The sequence below is a fragment of the Giraffa tippelskirchi genome, chromosome 10, assembly GCF_054371585.1.
Source record: "Giraffa tippelskirchi isolate mGirTip1 chromosome 10, T2T-mGirTip1v1.2.pri, whole genome shotgun sequence".
NCBI lineage: Eukaryota > Metazoa > Chordata > Mammalia > Artiodactyla > Giraffidae > Giraffa > Giraffa tippelskirchi.
Window position 1 is genome coordinate 158,962,956 of NC_137284.1, and position 24,948 is coordinate 158,987,903.

Genomic DNA, 24,948 nt, shown 5'->3' on the forward strand with positions numbered 1-24,948 from the left:
AGTATTAAGTGGATGAAACCATGAGTGAGTGGGTGAATGGCATCCTCTCCTCAAGGGAGTTGTGAGCTGGTGAAGAGAGACAGGCCATGCAGCCAGACCTACACATGCTACAGGCAGAAAATAGGGGCAGGAGAGATGGCTGAGGACCCAAGAGTCTGGGAAGGTGCATCCATCACCATACTTTTGCCTGAAAATCAACAGCACACACAAACACACACATCATCAAATACACACAGCATCAAACGTGCTTTACTGACACAGCACTGTATTGGCTCTGGAGTCCAGATGGACATCAGGCATCAAGTCCATTGGTTGGAGACCCGGTGATGAGGGTCTGCCTCAGGCCTGGCTCACTCCAGTTCTCATCTCAGCCAAGCACTGAGCACTGCTGAAACTCTGCTCCTCATGCTCACAGGATGGCTGCCAGAGCACCTGCCTTCAGTACATTGATCCACCTACAGAAACTTTCAGAAGGGAAGGGAGAAGCCTCCCCAGGAGCCCAGAACCATCACCCACCAGAGCAGTAGGGCAGCACCCCCGACTCCCGAGACCCAGAGAGCTGGGCAGAGGAAGGAAAGGCGAGTGACAGCTCAGCCAGCCTGGGAGGAGGAGGAGCAGTTGGCGCCCGGTCGGCACTGGTGCCGCAGTGTCTCCAGGGGAGAAGTGTGAGGGCCCGGGCTGGGCTCCGGGGGAGGACGGCTGTGACAGGGCGACGGCGGAGCCCTCTTCCCCTGAGCCCCCTCTTCCTGTCCTTCCCCACCTGCCTCCTGTCCTCACCTCCCCTGGTCTGACCCCCCCCAAAGCCCAGAGGCCTCGGCGGAGGACGCAGCGTCCTTCAGGCACCCCGCCGGCTGGCTTGGCTAGCCTGGCCGCCCCCCTCTGAGCAGAGACAGAGGGCGCACGGCTGTTTCACACCCACGGTGTTTCCAAAAATAAGGGACTGATTGGCCATCTGTTCAAAAACAAGGCAGAACCGGTTCCAGGAAAATAATAGTAAAATAGAAAAAAAATGGCCAATTCTTAAGCCACTGAGGCTTCGGGGGTCAGGAGTACAAACCACACCAGCCAAATGGACCTCGGGAGGCTGCTCCCCATGTGCCTGGAGCCGTGGGAAACTTACTCAGCTCTCTTAGGATCTGGGTCTGTATTCTCATTAGAAAGACATAGCCCAGTTTTCTCAGTTTAAGGAACCATAAGGCCAGTCCCTGACACTGACTTCCCAGGGATCCCATCCCTGGGGGCTCTCCCGACCTCCTCCACCCCTGCATCTGTCCTGGAGCCCAGCGGGTCTCCCCTTCCACGGAGGAGGAGCTGGGCATGTGAACGGGTGCTCCGGGCACCAGTGGGAGCACAGCCTTGCCCGGGGGCGCTCCTGCAAGGAGATGGCTTCCGGCCAGGACCTCACCTCAGAGGATTAATAAATAAGGACGTGTCCGCAGGAAATGAGAGGTGCACGTTCCACACGAAAAACACTGTGAGCGAAGGTCGAGGTGACGCAGGGGTGCAGCCCGCTCAGCGCCCGTGAGCACCACGTGGCGTGTAGGCCGGGGGTGCGGGGAGAGGTGAGCGGCTGGACTGGGCGCCTCCCCTCCCGTCCTCCGAGCTGCCACCTGCTCTCCAAGCAGCAGCGTCCCCACAGAGGGTTTTCAGCCAGGAGACGGCAAAGTCACGTTCATCTTCAGAACCGAGATCCTGGTAGCGGTGTAGCGAGTTTTGCAGGTGAGAGTCCTGGCAGGAGACATTCAAACAGGGTGATTTAAGGAGAGAGGAATAACAGAAAGCTATGACAAACCCAGACGGTGTATTAAAAAGCAAAGACATCATGTTGCCGACAAAGGTCAAATGGTCTTTCCAGCAGTCGTGTACAGATGTGAGTCAGAGCCATCAGAGGTGCAGGATCACTGTGTCAATGGTGCTGACTGCAGACCCCGTGGGGTCTCATACCCTGCTTTCTGTCACATCATTTAGTTTTTCCTGGAGTGTAGCTTTGTCTTTCACTTGGATACCTTCACCGTCTCCTGGAGCTTGCTCAAACTCATGTCCATTGAGTCGGAGATGCCATCCAACCATCTCACCCTCTGTCGTCCCCTTCTCCCGCCCTCAGTCTTTCCCAGCATCAGCGTCTTTTCCAATGAGTCAGTTCTTGGCATCAGATGGCCAGAGTATTGGAGCTTCAGCATCGGTCCCTCCAGTGAATATTCAGGGTTGGTTTCCTTTAGGATGGACTGGTTGGATCTCCTTGACGTCCAAGGGACCCTCTAGAGTCTTCGCTGGGACCACAGTTTGAGAGCATCAGTTCATCCCACCTGCTAATAACCCGTCGATTCCAACGCTCTTTTCTCAAGGTGCAGCCCCCTTTCTCCTGCTCCATCTGGACCAAGTGTCTGCAGGGTTACCCTTGTTGCCCTGTAACAATTTCCCTTTGTTGGGTGCTTTGCACGCACCCCAGGTCTCGTGCCAAAGAACGACAGATATATACCCCCCTTTTTATTTACTTTATCCTTCGTGAATCTAGAAAACATCACAAAATGTCTTTATTCTATTCCCACATTTGAGGTTATTGTTTATCTAGATGTCAAATCTACATAGAAACTAACCTCTATCTAGAAGGCCCTGGAATCGTCCACCATCCAGTATTGCTAGTGAGAAACGTTTGCTGATCTTCCTGTTTGCTGACCCTCAGAGACGGCCTATTGCTCCCTTCCAGGAGAAGGGCCTCTTCACTCCTGGCATGCTGAGACGTCAGCTCTCGGTGTGGGACTTTTCAGCCCGGAGACTAATTGTTCTTTGTCCGCGGACAGTTTTCCCTGTAGTGAGCCGCTGACTTCTCCTTTCTCTGCTGTTTCTTTCTGGAGCTTTTATTGTGCTGGTTTTGGTGCTTCTGGGTTTATTCTCAACATCCCTTTATCTCCTATTTTCCAGCCTTTCCCTTAATGTTTATTGTCAGGCATGACACTTCAAACTCCATAACCTTCTCTCTTCACCCAGGAGCAAAGTCTTCTTGTCTTATTGGTTCAGTATTTCTTCTCTTTCTAGATATGTTAGTGATGGTTTTCTTCTGTTTACTGTCTTATCTCTGTTCCTTCTGGATTCCTGAATTTTTCTGGGTATCTTTTTTGGGGGGAGGGGTTGTCAATACAATGTAAATGCTGTATAGATAGTTGTCAGAGTGTGGCAAATCCAAGTTTTGCTTTTTGGAACTCCCTGGGTTTCTTCCTTAATATTTTCAACAAGCATTTGGTTGAATCTGTGCATGTGAAGCCCGTGACTGCAGAAGGCTGACTGTACCGAGGGCACAGAAGTCACCCGAATCCGTATCACGGCAACAAGTCAGAGCAGCTGCTGCTGCTCTCTGGACTCTCCCGCCCACCCCAGGAACGGGGGTCCGTGGGCTTCCCACATCACCGTAGAAGCGCTGCTCTAACCATGAAGGGCTGGCCGGGTCCAGGGCGTGGGGGCCCTTGGAGAGTCAACTGGAGAAGGACCGTGCACTCTTGGGGCCCAGGCTCGGGAGCTTTAGAGACCCCCAGACTGAGAAGGGCAGTCAGAAGTGACGGGGCGGCTCCAGCAAGCAGACACAAGAAAATAGCCACGGGCAATCCCTGGAAAGGGGTGATGGGAAGCAGGGGAGGGAGGCTTCACAGTGGCAACAAGTGGACAGAAGCAGCAGATAGACTCCTGGAAGGACTCCTGCTGCTGAATGAGGGTCCAGAAACCAGGACGATTCCAGCCACTTCGTGGGGGAAATGAGGGGCCCTGGGGGACAGCAGAGAGATGCGGGTAGGGACGAGGCAGGATCCGGGCAGCACCCCCAGGCACCAAGCTGGGCACGTCCAAGGCAGAGCCCTGCCAGGAGGCTCAAGGTGGGAAAATGCTGCCCCTGACAGGCCCATGACAAGGACCCTCCCAGGATCTGGGGACGAGGGCGCCCAGGTGGAGGGCCCAGTGCCCCGACTCAAGCCAAGTCACCCCGGAGAGCCCTTCCCCACGGACCTCAGAGCTCCTCCCTGAGCCTAAGGCTCACGTGGTCCAAGCGAGGGGTGACTGTGGCGGAGACGGGACCCAGCCGGGCCCACGAGTCTCCAGCATGGTCTGCGCTGCTGCGAGTTCCTGGTTCTCAACCTACACGCCCAGCCGCCCCACGGCGACGCACAGGAGCCTCGAGTTCTTCACGTGGGCGTCTGATGCACTGCATAGGCGTGGCCAACCGCTAGAGTCTCAGTACTTCCTCTAAGAGGGGGCTTTCATCTTTGAAAAGGGCGGGAAAGCCCGGCTCCAGCCCCCAGGGTTGGGGTCCAGGCCGCACTGACCCCTCCCTCTCTGCCTGGCCTTGCAGGGTGATGCTGAAGGAGCCGTACATCGACAAGACGCGCGTGGCTGTGTTTGGGAAGGTGAGCTGCCGGCTCGTGTCTGCAACCCCTGCTCAGGCCCCTGCCTGCATCACCCGGCCAAACCCTGATGTGTAGGGAGCATCTCTGGTCCCGCCGCGGGCGAGCGGTTCTTGTTTAAAGAGAGTTTGGATGTTCATCCCGGCGCAGGGGGTGTGGGGGTGTGGGGGGTCTTCATCTGAGCAGCCTCGGGAGCTTCTCACATCATCTGGAAGGAAAGGCAGTAAGAAGCAGATCCCTTGGGCATGCTCCGTGAGGCTCCTGACTGCTTTCAGGACCAGCCTGCTGGGTTCTCAGGGTGGTGCCAGGAACCAAGGGGAGGCAGGGGTCTCTATTTCTGTGTCTTCATGAGCAGTACTGGCTTCCCTGATGGCTCGGCTGGTAAAGATTCCACCTGCAACGTGCAGTACTGAATCTGCGTGCATGCTCAGTCGTGTCCGATTCTTTGCGACCCCATGGACTGTAGCCCCCCCAGGCTCCTCTCTCCATGGGATTCTCCAGGCAAGAGTACTGGAGTGGGTAGACATGCCCTCCTCCAGGGGATCTTCTCAACCCAGGGACCAAACCCAGTCTCTTTTGTCTCCTGCATTAGCAGGCAGATTCTTCACCACTACCGCCCCCTGGGAAGTCATTATGTGCAGGGGTCATGCTCATTTTGAAAGGGCTTCCCTGGTGGCTCACACGATAAAGAGTCTACCTGCAATGCGGGAGACCCGGGTTTGATCCCTGGGTCTGGAACATCCCCTGGAGAAGGAAATGGCAACCCACTCCAGTATCCTTGCCTGGAAGATTTCATGAATGGAGGAGCCTGGCGGGCTACCGTCCATGAAGTTGCAAAGAGTCAGACACAACTGAGCGACTTCATTTTCACTTTTCTTCTTTCATGTTCATTTACTAGGTTCCCTTACATGGAAGGGAGGGGGTGGGGCGACTCACACCCTGAGCTGTCAAACCAGAGAAGCTTCCCGGGTGGCCCACATCTGCGGGCCGGAACCGGGTGTGGGGCCCATGACTGGGCCTCAGGTCCCCGGAGGACCACCTCCTATTGCCGTGGCCCCCTTCCCACCATGGTTAGGCTGCGTGGACCATGGGCTCTTGGTCTCACTGCAAGAGCACAGAGGGACAGACACAGAACTGTCCTCCCTCTGAGAGAACAGCCCCTGCAGAGGGGCCTGGGGGTGGCCTCACGGCAGGTGGGGGTTTGAACAGGTAACCAACCAGAGGGCTACTTCTTGGGTCATCACCTCTGAGCCCAGCGCTGCCCGGGAGCCGCACGCATCTGAGATGCAACACCGCCCCGTGGAGGGTCCCAGAATGCATGCCATGTATCCTGCGCCCCCCACCCCAGGAGGGGCAGTGGTGAAGGGCCCGCCCCGGGGCTGGACCCAAGCCTGGACAGAGTCCCCAGGTCAGTCTGTCCTAGCGCCGCACCCCCCACCCCAGGAGGGGCAGTGGTGAAGGGCCTGCCCCGGGGCCGCACCCGAGCCTGGACAGAGTCCCCAGGTCAGTCTGTCCTAGCGCCGCACCCCCCACCCCAGGAGGGGCAGTGGTGAAGGGCCCGCCCCGGGGCTGGACCCGAGCCTGGACAGAGTCCCCAGGTCAGTCTGTCCTAGCGCCGCACCCCCCACCCCAGGAGGGGCAGTGGTAAAGGGCCCGCCCCGGGGCCACACCCGAGCCTGGGCTCCGAGGAGGCTGGATGACCCACAGCAGACCTCGCCGTGATGGCCCTACCACCCACCCCACAGAGATGTTCCTGCCCAGCAGACTAACCATGGCTCAAGACCAGGCTCTGGGCGCGGCTCAGCCTCTGTCCAGTCTGGGAATTTCCCTCCAGCGTGCCCCCTGCTGCTGGGAGCCTGGCCTCCGCCCGCTGGCCCCTTCCCATGGCGGGCACCTGCCCCTTCCCGAGTCCACTCCGGGCACGGGTGGAGGGTCGCAGAGCCATGGAGAGGCTTCCTGGACACGCGGGCGACCCCGCCGGCTGTGTGCAGACCCTGCCTGTGCGATCAGGAGCCCGCACACCCCTCAGGATGCAGCTCTTACCCTAACCCTGAGATGGGCGAGGACCCTCCTCGGTTGATTGATGGCTGCGCTGCGCAGGCTTGTGGGACGTTAGTTCCCCGACCAGGGATTGAACCCGTGCCCTCAGCAGTGAGCGCACTGCGTGCTGACCACTGGCCCTCCAGGCCACCCCCGGTCACCTTCCTCGGCCACTCTGCCCAGTGGGTCCCTGGCCTCTCTGGATAGTGCCTCAAATAGAGGCTCATGGACTCAGTGGCCGCGTCTCTTCAGAGGAGCAAACCGTTGATCCTTGTGGCTGGTGGGCATGCTATCCTCTTGCTCCCTTTTTTATGTATGTTTTAATTTGGCTGCATCAGGTCTTAGTTACAGTGTGTGGGATCTTGTGTCGTGGCCCATGGACTCTAGTTACGGCTCTAAGGCTTGGGACTTGCAGTTTGGGCTTTAGTTGCTCCAAGGCAGGTGGGATCTTAGTCTCCCAACTAGGGCTGGAACCCTCCACCCCTGCATTTGCAAGGCAATTTCTTAACTGCTGGCGCACCAGGGAAATCCCCTGATTCCCTTCTCGGGCCCACCTAAGTGAGTCTGGGCCTCACCCAGGCTCCATGTCCCGCTCATCATGAAGCCGGGGAGGGCCCAGCGGAGCCGCAGGTGTCCTAGACTGGCTGTGTCCTGCAGCTCTGCCTGTGGACTGCTCCTCACCCCGAAAGACAGCACAGGGCCGGGGCCCAGAACGTGCTCGCTGAGATCCTAGAAGGCCCTGAGGGCCTCCGGGAAAAATGTGTTCCACGCTTTTTTTTTTCCAGAAGACTTTGTTTAACACGGTCTTAGGTCCACAGCAAATTGGAGAGGTTTCCTCCCAAGCGTCACAGCCTCCTCCACCATCGCCATCACCACCATGTGGTCCCTTTCTTTTTACACTCGGTGAACCTGCACTGACGGGCCACGATCACCCAGAACCCGTCGTTCACACCAGGGCTCACTCCCGGGGCTGCACCTTCTGCAGGTTCAGACATAATACGATGACATGTGTCCATGACTGCAGGGCTGCCCGAGGCAGCCTCACTGCCCCGAGGGTCCCTGTGCTCCAGCTGCTCATGCCTCTCCCCTTCCCTGACGCCTGCTCCTCGGGAGAGAAGCTGTGACAAAGCTGTACTGGGGACTGTCACTCAGTCGTGTCCGACGCTTGGCAGCCCCATGGACTGCAGCCCACCAGGCTCCTCTGTCCATGGGATTTCCCAGGCAAGAATACTGGAGTGGGTTGCCATTTCCTTCTCTAGCATATTAAAAAGCAGACATCATTTTGCCAGCAAAGGTCCGTGTAGTCAAAGTTATGGTTTTTCCAGTTGTCATGTATGGATGTGAGAGTTGGACTATAAAGAAGGCTGAGCGCAGAAGCATTGATGCTTTTGAACTGTGGTGTTGGAGAAGACTCTTGAGAGTCCCGTGGACTGCAAGGAGATCCAGTCAGTCCATCCGAAAGAAAATCAGTTCTGAGTATTCATTGGAAGGACTGATGTTGAAGCTGAAACCAGTACTTTGGCCACCAGATGGGAAGAGCTGACTCAATGGAAAAGACCCTGATTCTGGGAAAGATTGAAGGTGGGAGGAGAAAGGGACGAGAGAGGATGAGATGGCTGGATGGCATCACCGACTCGATGGACATGAGTTTGGGTGAACTCCGGGAGTTGGTGATGGACAGGGAGGCCTGGCGTGGTGCAGTCCATGGGGTCACAGAGAGTCAGACACGACAGAGCGACTGAACAGCAGCTCACTTTCTCCAGCGCGTCACAGCGCTGGGACCGCACAGAGTGGGCCCTTGTCAGATTGGCTTCTCTCACTTGGCGATGTGCATTCAGGGTTCCTCCATGTCTCTTTGTAGCTTCACAGCTCATTTCTTTCTAGTACCAAACAATCACTGTCTGAATGCACCATACTTTATCCACTCACCTACTGAAGGGCATCTTGGTGGCTTCTGAGTCTCTGTGGCAGAGACGAATAAAACGGCTGTAACCATCCATGTGCATGTTTTTGTGGACATCTAAGTTTTCAGCTTCTTAAATACCAAGGAGTGTATGACCGTATGAAAAGGGAGTGTTCGGTTTTGAAGGAATCCACGAAGCTGCCTTCCACAGTGTTTGTAACACTTGGCGTTCCCACCAGCGTTCCTATGCAACACGTGCTCACCCGCATCTGCTGTTGGCAGTCAACGGTAAAAAAAAAACAAGCTGCAAAATGACCTGTAAGGCTTGGCGATTTCATTGACCATGAATAGTATTTGCAAGAAACCAGGAAGACTCATATCATTAACAGAAAGATAGTCCTGTTTTACTGAAGGAGCATTGTTATAACACACTTAAAGTTATTGATCAAAAACCATTAATTCTACAGTGAGTTTGGCATAGATATCAGGCCACCCTCCCGCCCCAGCACACACACCCCTGCACACACATCCACACCTTTAACACCTGCCCACCTTTGCTCATCCAAGCATCCCATCTGTGCCCCCTTCCCTCTGGGTCTTTCGAGAAACAGGAAGACATCTGGGCCAACCAGCACCCACGGCAGGCCTGCTGTCACGCTTGCTCTCTCCAGGAGGCTCACGCTGCGGTCTTTTGTCTCAACCCCAGAACAAGGGCGACACAGGAAATGAAGGACTGACCATGTACAGGACACGTGTGGACATCTGTCCCATGCATGCCCCGGAGCAGGGCATCGTGGCAGCTCTGCCCGAGCCCTTTGATGCTGACTCCTCATGGGCCCTCCCTCAGAATCGCAGAAAGCGGGGATCTCCCTGGCGGTCCAGTGGCTAAGACTCCGCACTCCCAATGCAGGGGGCCTGGGCTTGATCCTTTGTCGGGGCGCTAGATCCCACAGGTCACAGCTAAGACCTGGTACAGCCAAAAAAAGTCAAAGAAAATGGGTTGACCCCGTCTGTAGACAGGGACGGCAGGAAACAGTGGTATGCTGGAGACGCTGGACTGAAAGGACTTGACAGTCGCCCACACTCACACAGGGTTCTCTAGTCCATGGACACACTCCACCGTGACCATCATATTCCGCCTTCATGGCTCGTGAACGCGAGGCCCCGGAAGGGTACTCGCCTCATGTCGTGGTTAGTTGGGGAGCGTTTGCTTTCCCTCTTTTTACGCCCCTTGGAGATGTTTAATGTCGACCTTTTTAAAGAAAGGGCCCCGTGGCAGCACTGCTGAGCCCCCGTTGTCTTCCGGCTCGCTCGCTGACCCCCGCCCCCGCCCCGTCTGTCTCCCCCCCCCCCACAGGACTACGGCGGGTACCTGAGCACCTACATCCTCCCGGCCAAGGGCGACGGCCAGGCTCCAGTCTTCAGCTGCGGCTCCGCACTCTCCCCCATCACGGATTTCAAGCTCTACGGTGAGGGTCCTGACGAGGCAGGCACACGCCCTCCCCACGCGCTTCGCAGGGCCCCCTCACCTGGCACTCGGTCTGATACCCCTTGGGGAGGTGTGGGCAGCAGTGATGCTTGGCAGACAGAGCCTGGGTCTGGAGGGGAGGACGGGGGGTTTCCAAGCCGCTCATTCTGACAGTGGTTGACCCACCCCTGTCCCTGAACCGTCCTCCCCGACATGAGACCAGGAGCTGAAACCCCACCAGCAGTTCTGCCTGCAGCGTGGGCGTCATGGGAGCGGACGGAAGGGGGCTCCCTGCATGCCACCCCCAGCGCCAGCCTTCTGCTTGCGCCCCAGGGTCAGCTGGCGGGGGCCCCATGCCGTGTCTCTCTCAGCCGGGGGGTGTTCGCCCCTCTCTCCTCCCCACACCTGGGCCCCCCTACACCATCCGACCCCAGGTGTGGGAGCCGGCCCCCTGCCTGCACGGACCTGGCTCTGTGGTCACTGATCCTGCCCGAGGCTCCCGGCGCCCCCACCCTTTGGTCAGCCACCCTCTTTTCCCGAACGCAAGTGGTTCTGTGACATCACCGCTGGGTTGAGTGTGGGACAGGCCTTCTCTGTGGGCTCGGAGAGCCGGCACTCGGGTCAGGGCCGCAGGGAGGTCAGCTGTCAGCCCCAACTGCCCAGCGCTGAGCCAGGCTGACGGGGGCCCGGGTCCTCTGCTCGCTGGTCTGCGGAGCCCTGCTGGGGCCTGAGGTCCATTCAGGGCAGAGGGACCAGCGTCGCTCCCACGGCTGCAGCCTCCCCCGCCCCGGCTCAGCACCCACAGACCTCAGGGGATGGCCCAGGGACACAGCAGCAGGGGCTGGCGCCCGGAGGCTCATGGCAGATGCGTTCATCTTTGGGAAGTAATTAATACACATTTCAGCTGAAAACCATACAGGAACTCGCCCAATTCCAGATTTTAATAACCTAGAATGATCGCCCCGTGAAATACATGTGACATACTCTGTGTTTTTCAAATTCAGCAAGGCTTTCTGGGGGCTTTAATCCAGCTATTTCACAGTCCGAGGGGCCGAGGCCAAGGGCTAACGCTCCCCTCTGCTTCCGTGCAGCGTCCGCGTTTTCTGAGAGGTACCTGGGCCTCCACGGGCTTGACAACCGAGCATACGAGGTACGTCTGGGCACGGCCGCCGCTTGGGACGGCAGCCTCTTCTCCCCCCGGCCCCTCTCAGCCCCCTGCCCGCCCACGTCCCAGCAGAGCTCCCTCTGAGAAAGCCCCTGGGCCTACCCCTGAGAACCGGGGTGACCGAGCCCTCTCCCAGGTACGTCTGTCCATCTGGAGCCGGAGGGCAGAGGAGGAAGCAGGGAAGGCTTGGGTGGTGGAGTCTGTCCTGGAGTCCATAGGCTGGCGTATGCACGGGCTCCGCCCCCCAAGGCCGCTTCTGCTGCGGGAGCGGGAGGGCCCTGGATGGGAGGGGGCGGGCAGGATGCTCCTCTGACCCCCAGTCCCCGCGCAGCGGCTCAGAGCAGAGGTCACCCAGGCCTCTCCTCACCTGGGGCCCCGGAGGCCGCTGAGGCTTCAGGGCTGAAAGCCGCACACGGACATCGGTCCGGCCAGGGTGGGAGGGGACCCTGTCTCCCTGCCCCCCCCATATCCCTCCCTCCCGTCATCTCCTGCCCCGTCCTCTTCCTGAATGGGTGAGGCCGGGAGGCCAGGGAGAGAGCGCCCGCTGCAGCACCCGGCCAGGCCCCGTGCTGACCCCCCTCCCCGCGTACAGATGGCCAAAGTGGCACACCGGGTGTCCGCGCTGGAAGGGCAGCAGTTCCTGGTCATCCACGCAACCGCGGACGGTGAGCGCCTGACCGGGGTCCGCGGGGAACAGCGCCCTCCGTGCTGTCACGGGCTCTGACAGACCCTGTTCTCTTTCTTTTAACAGAAAAAATCCATTTCCAGCACACGGCAGAACTCATCACACAGCTCATTAAGGGAAAGGCTAATTACAGCTTACAGGTAAAGGGCTGGCCCGAGACACAGCCCCTCCCCACCCCCGAGGGAGGAAGCCACAGCGCCCGGTCCTCCCACTCCGCAGGGCCTCGCTGCTGGGCCTGGTCCTGGGAGGCGGTCGGGGACACGTCGGGTGGGATGAGCTGGACTTGAGGGGACGACGGGGGACGAGATGGTTGGATGGCATCGCTGACTCAGTGGGTGTTAATTTGCGCAAACTCCGAAGATAGTGCAGGGCAGGGAAACCCGGCGTGCTGCAGCCCGTGGGCTCGCGGAGCTGGACACGACCGAGCGGCTGAGCACAACAAATGGCAGCGCGGTTCTGCTCTGGGGCCGCTTTCATGCCCTTTAGAACAGCACTGCCCCCGCCCTGCCCCCCGCCCCCGGGGGGGCGCTGCCCCACAGGACAGAGTCACAGAGCTCCCGCGTCATCTGAGCTCCGCTGAGAGAGCTCAGCTCACACTACAAGGCTGAGTGTATCGTATGACACGTCGCAGCCCCACTAGGTCCAGCGGCAGAGCTCTGAGTGCCGGAGTGGGCCACGCCCCACATACAGGTGGGGCCCAGCCCAGGCCCCCGGGATACCGCTGCAGGCACAGAGCGGCTGAGATGCTCAAGCCTGTAACAGTGACAAGGCCAGCTGAGGACTCCAGGGCCCAGGTCCCGGCGAGGAGGAGACATGCTTCCTGCTCTGTACCCCTCTAAGCTGTTTGAGGTTTAAGGCACAGGCACTCGCTCAAGGACCACCTTCCTAAATACTGAGACCAAGGTGGGTGTCACCCTCCGTGAGAAGGACAGGGTTCACATGCAGGAGGCAGCCTGGTACCCTGGCAAGATCACAGACTTTGGGGCCAGTGAGACTTGGCTTTGCATCTCTGCTGGGACCGGCCCTTCGTGTGGAAGTGGGGCGGTGTCCAGGGTGCCCGGTGTCATCGCACTTGGGGAATGATCAGCTGCCATCTTTTCAGCCCCGTGGTGTCCCAGGGCTTCCCTGATGGTGCAGCAGTAAAGAATCCACCTGCCATGCCTGGATGGACCCGGGGTCCATCCCTGGGTCGGGAAGGCCCTCTGGAGAAGGAAATGTCAACCCACTCCAGTACTCTTGTCTGGGGAATCCCATGGACGGAGCAGCCTGGTGGGCTACGGTCCACGCGGTCACAAAGCGTTGGACGCGACTGAGCACAACGTTTTGTGATCCAGGCCTTGTTCGGAGCCTTTCAGGGGACCTTTATGCCGTTTAATCCTCACAAAGCTTAATGAGCTAGATTTGACGATGATGATCGTCTCCATTGGACATCTCTGGACACTGAGGTCCGGGAAAGCCCCTGTGCTCAGCACATGGCGAGCCGGGAGCTTTCTGCACACACTGGGGTCACCGAGGCACGGCTCTTCCCAGTCCTCTGGGAGCCCTGACCCCTGCAGGCCTGGCTGCTGCCTCTGTGGCCCCCGAGCCTGGATCCGCGTTGCGAATTCAAACGAGCAGAGCCAGATGCGCCCAGTCGACTAAACAGAGTGTCGCCCGATTTCTTCCCTGGTGCTCTGAGGACACCCTCTGCCGTCGGAGCGAAGAGTCTGGCCACGCGGGCGGTGGGGGCCCCGCGTCTCCCGGGCGCCCGGCCCACACGCGCGGCGGTGGCCCCGTGGGTAAGTCCTCTGCCCCCTTGCAGATCTACCCGGACGAGGGCCACTACTTCCGCAGCGCCGCCCTCCAGCAGCACCTGTACCGCTCCCTCCTCGGCTTCTTCGTAGAGTGCTTCAGGATCCAGGACAAGCTCCCCGCAGCCACAGCGAGAGAGGAGGAGGAGGAGGACTGAGCCCCGACGCACCGCCCGGCCCATCCTGGGACCCGGCGCGCGGCCCCGGGCACCCTGCGGCCTGTCCCGCGGAGGCCGGGGCGCCACCTTCATCGCATGCGTGTCTCGGGTCCGAAGGCATTTCTGCTCCAGAAACAAGCTCCTTGCCAGGGTGGAGGTGCGTCACCGCCCACGAGGGGCTTCCTCGGAGCCTGGAACCACCGCCTCCTCCCCCCACTCCAGCGTGACCGGGGCCGCCCCACGACCCTCCCCAAGGAACGAAGCGGAGCCTGGACGGCAGTGCAGAAGCTGGCCCTGGAACTGGAGCTGGCGAGCGGCAGCGTGAGACCCGGCCTCCCCCCGAGTCCCGCACCCACTCGGGAGCATCACCCCCCCGTGACGTCACGCGCCATGGACCAACCAGAGCACAATTATTTTCACAGTACCTGTCCCTAGATTGGCCCACTCCCTTCTTCTGTAATTAGGAGATTCTGCATTTTAAGGGGCTGTACAAAGTGTCACTGTAGCTAATGCTAATGGTTAACCTTCTGGAATTAATTTGTATTTTTCTATGGTTTTTACCTGGCACTGTCTCTGGTCACAGGATTGTTTTGCTGTGCGCTTTTTTTTTTTGCTTTTGCTTTGTTTTGCTTGGTTTTGTTCAGTCAGTATGTAGGCTTTGCACTTGTTTGGATGAAAAAAAAAAACAGATCAGAAGTAACGTCTCTCCCCTCAAGGTCGTGTCTAGACTTTGTGGGGACCTTTCAAAATACTGCAAATGACATCCGGCACTGTTCACTAAAAGGTCGTAAATAAAAACCCGTCTCCCACCAAGTGCGTTAGGATCTGGCTCAGATTCACAGCGTTCATTTCCATGTGTTCTGAAGTCCATCCTTCTCCTCCTGGATGGGTTGTCTTTTCAGATGACATTTGGTTAAAAAACATGAAAAGACCAAGCATTGACTCCACCTCCAGGCCCGTCACGTGTGCTCGGGTGACAAGAACCCTGGAGGAAAGCGGGGGCCCGCGCCAGCATCGCTCCCCCCGCCTCGGGGGGTGGCCATGTCCCCCCCACCTCCTGCACGCAAGCAGCCTCGGCGACGTTCCAGCCCGGCCTTGTGAGGCGTCCTCTGCTCAGCGGCGCAGCCAGCATCCATGTGTATTTCACTTCGTTGTATATAGAGACAGGACTGCGGTCAGTCATCTCGCCGCTGCCCCCTGCCCTCCGCCGAGTCCGCGTCGTGTTTCGCCTGCATGCCCACAGCCTGGCCAAGCTGCTGTCTCTACAAGTGCAGTTGGAAATGCACCGAAGACCGTCATCGCCTCTGGAGCTTGTTGACAGCCTGAACGTGAGTTCCGATGTCTCCCAGTCCCGCTCCTGCTGGGGAGCGGGGGGCCCCTGACATCCTCGTCTGCAGAGAAGACAGGTCCGTGTCGCTCTTTGGTGTTCAGGGGTTTGAGTTTCATCTCCACGAGCTTTGAATGTCAGTTGCACTTGGTTCGACTTGAAGATCTCCGTCACGGGACATTTTGTTTCAGGCGATGCATCGCCATTTGGGAAAAGGATGAAGGTGCCGCCCGCAGGACTGCTCCGAGTGCTACCTGGCCATGCTTTTTGTCTTGTCAGTGGGCCTGACCGACTGCACAGCCAGCTCAGTCTGAAAGGGGAGGCCGGCTCTGGCCACGAGGTCTGGCAGGAGGGAGTGAGGTGTGGCATGGTAGTGTTTGTTCATCCATGGAATAAAACATTATTTTACCACTCGAGAGCTCTTTTCTTGCTTAGCCTCCACCCCGCTTCACCTCAGAAAGCGTTCCGATGCTTAAGGAGTCTTCGAGGTCCTCACTGGGCCCTGACCAGGTCTGAAGTATCCTCAAGGGTTCGTTTGCAGCTCCTAAAACCTGCATCCACGGTAGCATTGGCACCAATGGTAGAAAGGGCGGGACCGGGTAAGTCCATCAAAGTGCCAGATCAACCAGAGAAGTGAATTTGAGTTTCATGCCTGAAGTTTCAAAGTGAAGCCGTAGAGGCACTCCTCAGCACTAGGAGTAAACCAGCTCTCCGTTGAGGCCACTGCATTGCTCGCTCGAAGGCGTTAGGAAACCTGCATCTGCTAGAAAGTCATTCGCTTTGTTGTTGAGTCAGTAAGTCTGATGAAGCCCAGCCTGGAAGCAGAGAGCTCGATTAAATAAACCTTCCAAACCATCGAGCAGCTGCTCAGAGAAACCGGCCATCAGTCTGGTCACCCCAGCTGAATGCCGGCACCCTGCCCGATCAAGAGGCAGGACGCAGCTGGGCGCACCCCAGCCGGGCATGCTCACCCTGGCGCCCACAGTCACGCTTGCAGCCCCTCCTCTGCCCCCTTCCCAGAAAGGACACCACCGCCTTGTCAGGCGGGAGTTGATGGTTTTGCACAAGATCGCATGCTCCCCACTTTTGGAAACACTGGGTGTAAGGTGATAAGACGGGCCCTGAAAGCAGACACTGGCCTTGACCCCTGGGTGGGACCACCCCGGTTCCACTCAGCTGCCCTTTTCCCCCCCAAGGATGGAGGAGAAGGCCTCGGGGGAGGCCTGGACCCGGCGCCTGCCCTGTGTGTTTGAGATGGCATGTGCGACGCACCTGAGTGTGGCAGCTTATTTCAGGTTTAGTAAGTGAAGTCGCTCCGGAGAAGGCAATGGCAACCCACTCCAGTACTCTTGCCTGGAAAATCCCATGGACAGAGAAGCCTGGTAGGCTGTAGTCTATGGAGTCGCAAAGAGTCAGACACGACTGAGCGACTTCACTTTCACTTTTCACTTTCGTGCATTGGAGAAGGAAATGGCAACCCACTCCAGTGTTCTTGCCTGGAGAATCCCAGGGACGGGGGAGCCTGGTGGGCTGCCGTCTATGGGGTCGCACAGAGTCGGACATGACTGACGCGACTTAGCAGCAGCAGCAGCAGCAGCAAGTGAAGTCGCTCAGTCGTGTCCGACCCCTAGCGACCCCATGGACTGTAACCTACCAGGCTCCTCTGTCCATGGGATTTTCCAGGCAAGAATGCTGGAGTGGGTTGCCGTTTCTCTCTCCAGGAGATCTTCCCGACCCAGGGATGGAACCCGGGTCTCCCGCATTGTAGGCAGACGCTTTACCATCTGAGCCACCAGGGAAGCCCACGTCAGGTGTAAATTAGCTTTAAAATGTTGTAATAAAGACCACAAAGCTGCGGCCCCCCAGCCCCCAGTGCAGGGAGCACAGCCCTGACCCGGGTCATTTCTCCTCCACGGCGTCTCCTGGGACAAGGCCGCCCCATCCAAAGAGGTGCCATGGAGGTGGGCAGGGGGCCATGTGTACCCCTGGCCTGGAAGCAGGCCCCTTATCCCCTTCCTCTCTTGCCTGACCTGGCAGTCCCAGAAAAATGAGCTCACGGAGGATCGGTCACCTCCCCCAAAGCCGTTGGGAACCTCAGGGTCCCAGGAGAGGCTGGAGGGGCATCCCAGAGAGGCCCTCGGTCCTCCTCCAGCAGCACATGGCTGTGTGCTCTCGGGCCAGTCACGGGGGGAAAGAGCAGGAAGCCTGTTAGCACCCGGTGTGGACGCTGAGAACGTCCAGACCGTGTGTATAGACCAAATTCTGCCCCCACTTCCAACGTAGGACCGGCTGGGGAGAGCCTAACACGTTCCCCTCGGCGGTCACGTGGGAGCCCCAACCGCAGCCTTGCCCCAGCCCCCGCCGCGGCACCCCTAAGCCCCCCTCCCACGACGGAGCTATCTGCTCCCCACCCGCCTCCAGCATCCACCGAGCAAACGCTAGGGCAGCCGACCCCCAGCTCCGGGAGCCCTGAGGAAGCTGCCTCTGCTGGATCTGATGTGGGTGGGTATCAGTCCGCTAGCGATTTGGACAACAGAAATCCAGTTCTCAGAGCTCTGGAGGCTGGAAGCTGACAATCAGGGTGCTGGCAAGTCAGGTTCCTGGGGAGAACCCTCTCCCCGGTTCATAGATGAATCCTCTGGCTGTGTCTGTGCCGAGAGAGACAGGGAGAGCTCGGGACTTCCTCATCTGATAAAGCCCCTAACCCCATCATACTGGAGGAGGAAGTGGCACCCGCTCCAGTGTTCTTGCCTGAAGAATCCCCATGGACAGAGGAGCCTGGCAGGCCACAGTCCATGGGGTCCCAAGAGTCGGACACGACTGAGAGACTAAACCACCACCACCAGTCCCATCATGGGGCCTCATCCAAACCCAGCCACCTCCCGAAGGCCCGTCTCCAAGAACCATCCTGTTAGCATTAGGGCTTCAACAGGTGAACGTGGGGCGGGAGGGAGACACACACGTTCCATCCAAAGCCTGAGTTCTCATCTTTACCTGGCATCCCTGAAAGGTTTCAGCAGAGCTGCTGAGCAGAAGCAGGGACGCTGAGGCTGGAGGAGGAGCCAGCCTCGGGGACACGGCCTCCCGGAGGGAGCTTCTCAGAGGGTCAGGATGGGCGGGCCACCGGGTGCTGGCCCTGAGATGCCTGGGCTCCCTTCTGCAAACCACAGGCTCAAAGAAGCCAACCACCATCTGAATCCCGTGACTCACTACATAGGTAGGGGCTCAGAAGACCAGAGAAGGCAAGGGAGTTGCCCAAAGTCACACAGCAAGGCAGCCGCAGCCCTAAGGCAGCGCATTCACCGTTTCTTTCTTGAGGAGTGACCCCCAGGCCTCCCTCCAGGGTCTAGCACAATTCTCTGGGTGTGGCAGGGGGGAGGAGTCCGGTGGGGGGCGACAAGCCCAGCCCCCAGTCGGGAGCCAGGTTTTCTGGAAATGGGTGTCATGATCTCGGTTCTGAGCAACCAATCCGTGTGGATGCCTCCAGTCCCCTTCTGTTCAGCCCTCTTTCCTGGGATCTCAGTGGATCAGCCTAGGAAGTGGTATACACTGTATCTGTGTCCCAAACAAGGATCTGAAGCCCCTGAGAGTTTGGGAGTAACGTTTGGAAGCAGAGCACCCTAAGTGGGTCACACGTCAGCCTCCATTGTGGCTCTCTGTAACGTAGACCCCCCAGCCCCAGGATGGTGATATACAGTGGGACACAGGCAAACACACACGTTTGAGAAGCACTGCACTGAATGATATGGCCCCACAGGACCTGAGCAGGTGTCCCCAAGGCGTAGGCTTTGGCCCCAAATATTCAACATGCTGGATGACCATCTGTGATCACAGGAACAGCCCCCAGGAGCCAGCGCCGCGGGCCGGACTCCACCGCTGGAAGATATGTGGAGCTGCCACAGGGCAGCCAGCACCCGCGACACCCTCAAGAGGCCCCATCTGCCTTCTCCTTCCTCCTCTCTGGCCCCTGGAGCTCAAGCAGACCCTCCGGTCACGAGGCGGGAGCTTCACGCTGGGAGAGGCAGACGGAGGAACACGCCTGGGGTCCGGGAGTGTGGATGCACCCCAGCCCCGGCACCCCCCCACCCTGGCCCGGTCCCGCTCTCCTTGGGCTTCTCCACTTCCCATGGGAAGAGCTGGTGGGGGCGTTGCTCCAGGAGGTGGGACCCCCCACTTGGCCTGTTCCCTGGGGAATCCCAACCCACAGGGGGAACCCGCTGCAGTATGCGGGGACAGAGCTGTATTGAGCGCCTGGGGAGCCTCCTGCCAGTCACAGGCCGGGAGCGGTGGGTGGGTAACAGCCCCCAGACCCCCGCGGCTCGCACTCCTGCATAACTCATCAGGCCTCATCAACATCACAACACACGGCCCTGGGCACTTCAGTGCAAACCGCAAGTCCCTCTTCAATGATTCAAGCACCAGGCTTGGGGACCAAGCAGCGGCTTCAGAGCTGGTGTGACACGCGTCAGTTGCAGGGGAGTTTCTGGGCTGAGCTCCTGCCCCTGGAGAAGTGACAGCCTCTCTCTGCCCCTCTCTCCCCGGTTTACCCTCCCCCCAGAACGGCCCTGCTTCATCCACAGCCCGGCTGGAACGGGGGTGGGCGGGCACAGGGGAGCGGGCGGGCTCCGTGGGCGGCCTTTCTGGGCCGGGGTCAGCTTGCCTCCCCTGTGCCCTGGCGGCGGGACCAGGAGCTTGACTGGTCTTCCTGCACTCGGGTCCATCATTCATCAAGATGAATCTGGCAGGGGTCCTAGCTGCCCAGGGCTGCCCTAACAAAGCGCCCCAAACCGGGCAGCTTAAGTGGCAGAAATACTCGCTCTCGGGACTCTCGAGGTCAAAGTCTAGGATGGAGGTGTTGCAGGAAGGGGGACCCCTTCCAGGGCCGGAAACTGGGCTCTCTTGTCCAACACTCGGAAATGAATTGCCCGAGGAGACACATGTCTGACAAAGCAAGCGAGTTTATTGGGAAGGGGCGCCCGGGCGGAGAGCAGGAGGGTAAGGGAACCCAGGAGAACAGCTCTGCCTCATGGCTCGCAGTCTGAGTTTTATGATGAGGGGGTTAGTTTCCGGGTTGTCTTTAGTCTATCATTCTGACTCAGAGTCCTTCCTGGTGGTGCACGCCTTATTCAGCCAAGATGGATGCCAGAGGGGGGATTCTGGGAGGCGGTCGGACCTGTGGTGTCTCCTTTTGACCTTTCCCGCGCTCTTCCGGTGGGGGGTGGCTTATTAGTTCCGTGTTCCTTACCAGGACCTCCTGTCGTAAAACAACTCATGCAAACGGTTACCGTGGTGCCTGGCCCGGGTGGGCGGTTTCAGTCAGCCTGCTTCCCCTAACAGAGGTGTTGGGGCGGGGAGGGGGGCCCCCCTGTTGGGCTGGAAGACCTCCGACCTTCCGACGGCCTCGCCTGGCCTGTCTGTCCGCGTCCACGTTTCCCCCTTCCGTGAGGACGCCTCCCCCCTGGTCAGGGGCCCCCCTGCCGGCCGCATCTACGCTTGATCACCTGTGATGGTGGAGCAAAGACCTCCGGAGAAGGTCCCATTCGGAGGCCCTGCGGGGGAGTTAGGGTGGGGGTTGGCGGGGGCAGCGACGCAACTGAGCCCCTAACGCGGGGTTTCCTGCCAAGGACAGCTTGGGTGTGGGGGAGGAAGGGGTGACCGGGGCCGAGGGGGCGGCAGGCCTGGCGGTCCGTGAGCCGGCCTGTCCTCCCACCCGGACCCGGGCAGGGAGAGGCCGCTCCAGCACCCAGGCTGCCCCTGGAGGGATCTATGCGCTCTGGGAAGGGGCGGCCATAGCCCCCCGGACCCTGCAGGCTCCCCACTCCCTCCGGGCTCCCGTCGGGATTCTCCCAGTGTGCACCTCGGTGGAGCCGGGAAGCATCCGCGGCCCTGCCAGCGGCTCGCCGCTCAGGGAAAGGCTGTGGGGCCCGCGGCCCACACCCGAGCGGGAAGGCCCGCAGGAGCGGGGCTGAGGGGCCTGCCTGCCTCCAACCCCAGGCAGGTGCTCCTGAGTCTTTCAGGGCTTCCCACGGGCAACCGAAGTCCTTTCTTTTAATTCTAGAAATAACAAAAAGCAGCTTACTGACCCTCGGGAGGTGTAGCCGCCCCCCGCCGCCAGTTTTGCCTATAGACGCCTTCCCACCAGGGCTTCGGGCTTCCTGAGCGGGACTGCCCACCCACCCTCCTTCCTGGCCCGGGCTGGAAACCTCTCTCTGCTCCAGGTTCTGTCCAGCCTCACTGGACGTCAGGCGTGGCCTGGGAACCTGGGTCCCATGGCAGTTTGTCCTGAGGGATCCATCTTTGCCCCTGACATTGTGATTTCTACCAGAATACCCCGCCGGGCGCAGGGGGAGATTTCCTAGGCAGATACCAGGGAGAGGGGCGAGCTCGCTGCTCATGGGGACCCGTCACTCACTGGACACCCTGTCCCACCTCCCAGGATGGAGTGGACAGAGGCCCTTCTGATGGTCAGCGAGCAGCAGGGTATAAACCCATGCAGCAAGAATGGGCTGGCCCCTGAGCAGTGTCCGGTCCCCTGGCCTCCCTGAGAGGCTGTGAGGGCAGACGGGCCGGGTGGAGGCTGCCAACCACAGGCTCTGCAGTCAGAGGGCCACCGTCCGCCTGCCTGCCAGCTGCTGTTTGTCCTGGGCAGGTGTCCTGGCCTCTCTGGGCCCCCATCCCCCCTCAGGAGGCAGAGGCCAGCTCAGAGGGAATGAGGATGTGGGCAGCATGTGATTCAGGATGCCTGGGATCTTCGTCTCACCCAAAGAGCTGGAAGGGTGCCTGACAGTTTGCATTCTGAGTTTCTTAAACTGCAACCCAAAGAACCTCTGGGAAACAGGTTTCTGGGCGCAGGAGGTGGGCGGGCTCCAGCCCATGGGGAAGTGCTGGGTGGCCCAAGGGTCCCCGGGGTACAGTCTGAGAAGCTGGGCAGGGAGGCGGGACTCCGCGGGGGACTGAGGGCCGGGGTCACAGAGGGGCTGCCCCGGGCCTTCCAGATGCCGGGTGAGTGGCGCACAGATCCTGCGCCCCGGGGGAGGGCCCCCCACCAGGCCTGAGTCAGAGCCGCCCCCCCACTGCCCAGGGAACACCCACCTGCCGCCCCCAGGCCCCCCAAGGCCGCACGGCTGCCACCAGGACCCTGCGGCTCAGCCACCCAACTCTGAAACCGCACCCCTCAGGGCGGTGAGGACCCATGTGTCCGGCAGGCAGCTTGGCGCCTCCACAGGAAGGCGTTTGCCTTTGCCCAGCTGTTTCCTAGGAACTGGGGGAAATGGTCAGCTGTGCCCAGTTGGCGCTGAGCTGGTTGCGGCCGGATGGGACCAGGGCCGTTCCAGCTGGGCCTGCACGAGCGCCCGGGCCTTCGGCGCCTGGGGCAGCCTGAAGCCCCTTGAGCCTGCGCAGAAGGACCCATCCGCACCTTTTCCCAATCACCTCTCCCGCGCTCCCCGCGTGCTCGGCTTCCTAATTCCTTATCTTGTAAATGCCCCAGCCCCAGGCCTTCTGGGAGGCAGACTTGATTTGTTCCCCGTCTCCTGCTCAGCAGCCTTGTGAGCAAGCCCGGCGTCTCTGCGTTTGGCTGAGCGTCCGCCAGGAGGAACCGGCCGGGGCCCGGTGCTCAGGCCCACTGACTCCCGCTGTCTCCCCAGGCTTGCCATTTTGGAGACATCAGGTAAGGTCGGCTCCGGGCAGACTTGACTCGTTTGGGCCTCTCGGCGAGTGCCACCTGCATTCCCAGGCCTTGGGGGTGTCCGGGGGGCCCCTGCAGCCCTTCCTGAGGGCTGTGTCCTCCCCCAGGCCTCGCTGCTGCTCCGGCCGGCCCTTGGCACACCTGGTTGCTGCCGTGTGTCTGGTTCTTCTTTCTGGACGGGTTGTGTTCTTACAGGCGCTTCTTAGGGAGACTGAGCGGTGGACTCTTGTTGTTTGGTCGATTGAGTCGTGTCGGACTCTCTGTGACCCCGTGGACTGTAGCCCACCAGGCTCCTCTCTGCCCATGGGATTCCCCAGGCAAGAATACTGCCGTGGGTGGCCATTTCCTTCTCCAGGGGATCTTTCCCACCCAGGGATGGAACCCGCATCTCCCACGTCTCCTGCATTAGCAGGCGGATTCTTTACCGCTGTGCCACCTGGGCCGCCGGAGCAGCTGACCGGGCTGTGAACTTGTCAGTCTGCGCTGAGACTTGCTGCTGTAATTGTCTTCCGGGTGAGCGGCGGGCCCTCTCCTCAGCGCGTCTGAGGGTATCATCTCAGAGGCTGCTTTTGTTTCCCGTGCTTCACTGACCCCAGAGCCGCTCTGTTGCTGGTTTTCCTGGGCTTTTAAAATGAGCGTTTTACAGTTTGGTTGGAAATTGTACCCTTTCCTCACCAGTTCTTAAACTCTTGATACTCCTGTATCCAAACTTAGTAAGCTTGTTTCTTATTATACACAGGCTTTCAAAAGTTCAAGCCTTTTTCTGGACAAATTGTGTGTGAGTGTGTAAAGGTGACAGGGTGATTAGCTTGGACTTCTTTCACAGTGGACGATAAAAGGTTCTTTGACGTGGGTTCTAATAAATATTTTCCTGAAGTAAAATAAACATTTATCCGAGCTGCCCCATCTGAAAAGGATGAACACACCCTCATTCGGTTTTCATAAGCAGCTACCATGGGACGCTGTCCCTTGAGAAACCGCAGCAGTTGATTGGAGAGGAGAAGCATCACACAGGTTTTGTCTCAGAGGCACTTACCCGGCCTCCCAGGCTCCAGCGTGCAGTGCCAGCACCCTGCCACAGAGGCGTTTAAAGAGTAAGCCTTCCCCGATGGCTCGGTGATCAAGAATCCGCCTGCCAAGCCGGAGACACGGGTTCCATCCCTGGGTCAGGAAGGTCCCCTGGAGAAGGAAATGGCGACTCGCTCCACATGCCTGGAGAATTCCATGGACAGAGGAGCCTGATGGGCTACAGTCCATAGGGTTTCGAGGAGTCAGACACGACTTAGCAACTAAACAACAACAAACTACCCTTTATAGAAAACTTTCCTTAGGAAAGGACACTATTCTAAGAAAGATAAATATTACTGCCCACAATCCAAGGCTTGGGTCATCTTCGTTTTATTGTCTAATGATACCAGGTGGTAGTGATGACAACCATCATATGTCATTTCTGTATTAGGAAAAAAATCTGAAAATCATAAATTGAAATAGTAGTCAGTTCAGTCGCTCAGTCATGTCCAACTCTGTGACCCCATGGACTGCATCACGCCAGGCCTCCCTGTCCATCGCTGACTCCCAGAGCCTACTCAAACTCATGTCCATTGAGTCAGTGATACCATCCAACCATCTCGTCCTCTGTCGTCCCCTTCTCCTCCCACCCTCACTCTTTGCCAGCATCAGGGTCTTTTCTAGTGAGTCAGTTCTTTGCATCAGGTGGCCAAAATATTGGAGTTTCAGCTTCAGCATCAGTCCTTCCAGTGAATATTCAGGGCTGATTTCCTTTAGGATGGACTGGTTGGATCTCCTTGCAGTCCAAGGGACTCGCAAGAGCCTTCTCCAACACCACAGTTCAAAAGCATCAATTCTTCGGTTCTCAGCTTTCTTTATAGTCCAACTCTCACATCCATACACGACTACTGGGAAAACCGTAACTTTGACTAGACAGACTTGGTTATAATTTAATTCTGTGTGTGAATTTGAGGTTTTGAAAACTTGGTTTCAGAGCATTCAGTGACCCTCTTGAGGAAGAAGAAGGAACTCACGATAGAATCTTCCTTCCCGATCTCCTCTTCCCCGCTTGCTGGCTTAACTAGTGTGGTCTCCTTTATCTCTTTTTCAAAAGTCGTGAAACACACATACAGTGGCCCACATTAACCTCTTGGAAGTGTGTGCTTAAGCTGCATCAGGCCCATCCGGGTTGTCCGGTGGTCTTCCCCACCCCCATCTCCAGAACTTTCCATCGTCCAAACTCTGCCACCATTCAACACTGGTTCCCCTTCGTCCTCCCCAGCCCCTGGCCTCACCGCGCACTTCCTGCCTCTGCGGAACTGACCACTC

The 24,948-nt window shown here is 58.8% G+C and overlaps 1 protein-coding gene across 3 annotated transcripts in view; it reads left to right on the plus strand.

Moving 5' to 3' along the window:
• DPP6 (dipeptidyl peptidase like 6) overlaps nt 1-15,340 on the plus strand; it is a 774,296-nt gene extending 758,956 nt beyond the window's left edge. For all 3 annotated transcript variants that reach the window (XM_081537115.1, XM_081537116.1, XM_081537117.1), the window contains 6 exons: nt 4,337-4,391; nt 9,689-9,800; nt 10,891-10,949; nt 11,557-11,629; nt 11,716-11,789; nt 13,451-15,340. In XM_081537115.1, coding sequence (XP_081393241.1) covers nt 4,337-4,391; nt 9,689-9,800; nt 10,891-10,949; nt 11,557-11,629; nt 11,716-11,789; nt 13,451-13,597 — 520 coding nt within the window. In that variant the 3' untranslated portion in view covers nt 13,598-15,340. The remainder of the gene's footprint in view (nt 1-4,336; nt 4,392-9,688; nt 9,801-10,890; nt 10,950-11,556; nt 11,630-11,715; nt 11,790-13,450) is intronic.
• The last annotated feature ends 9,608 nt before the right edge of the window (nt 15,341-24,948 follow it).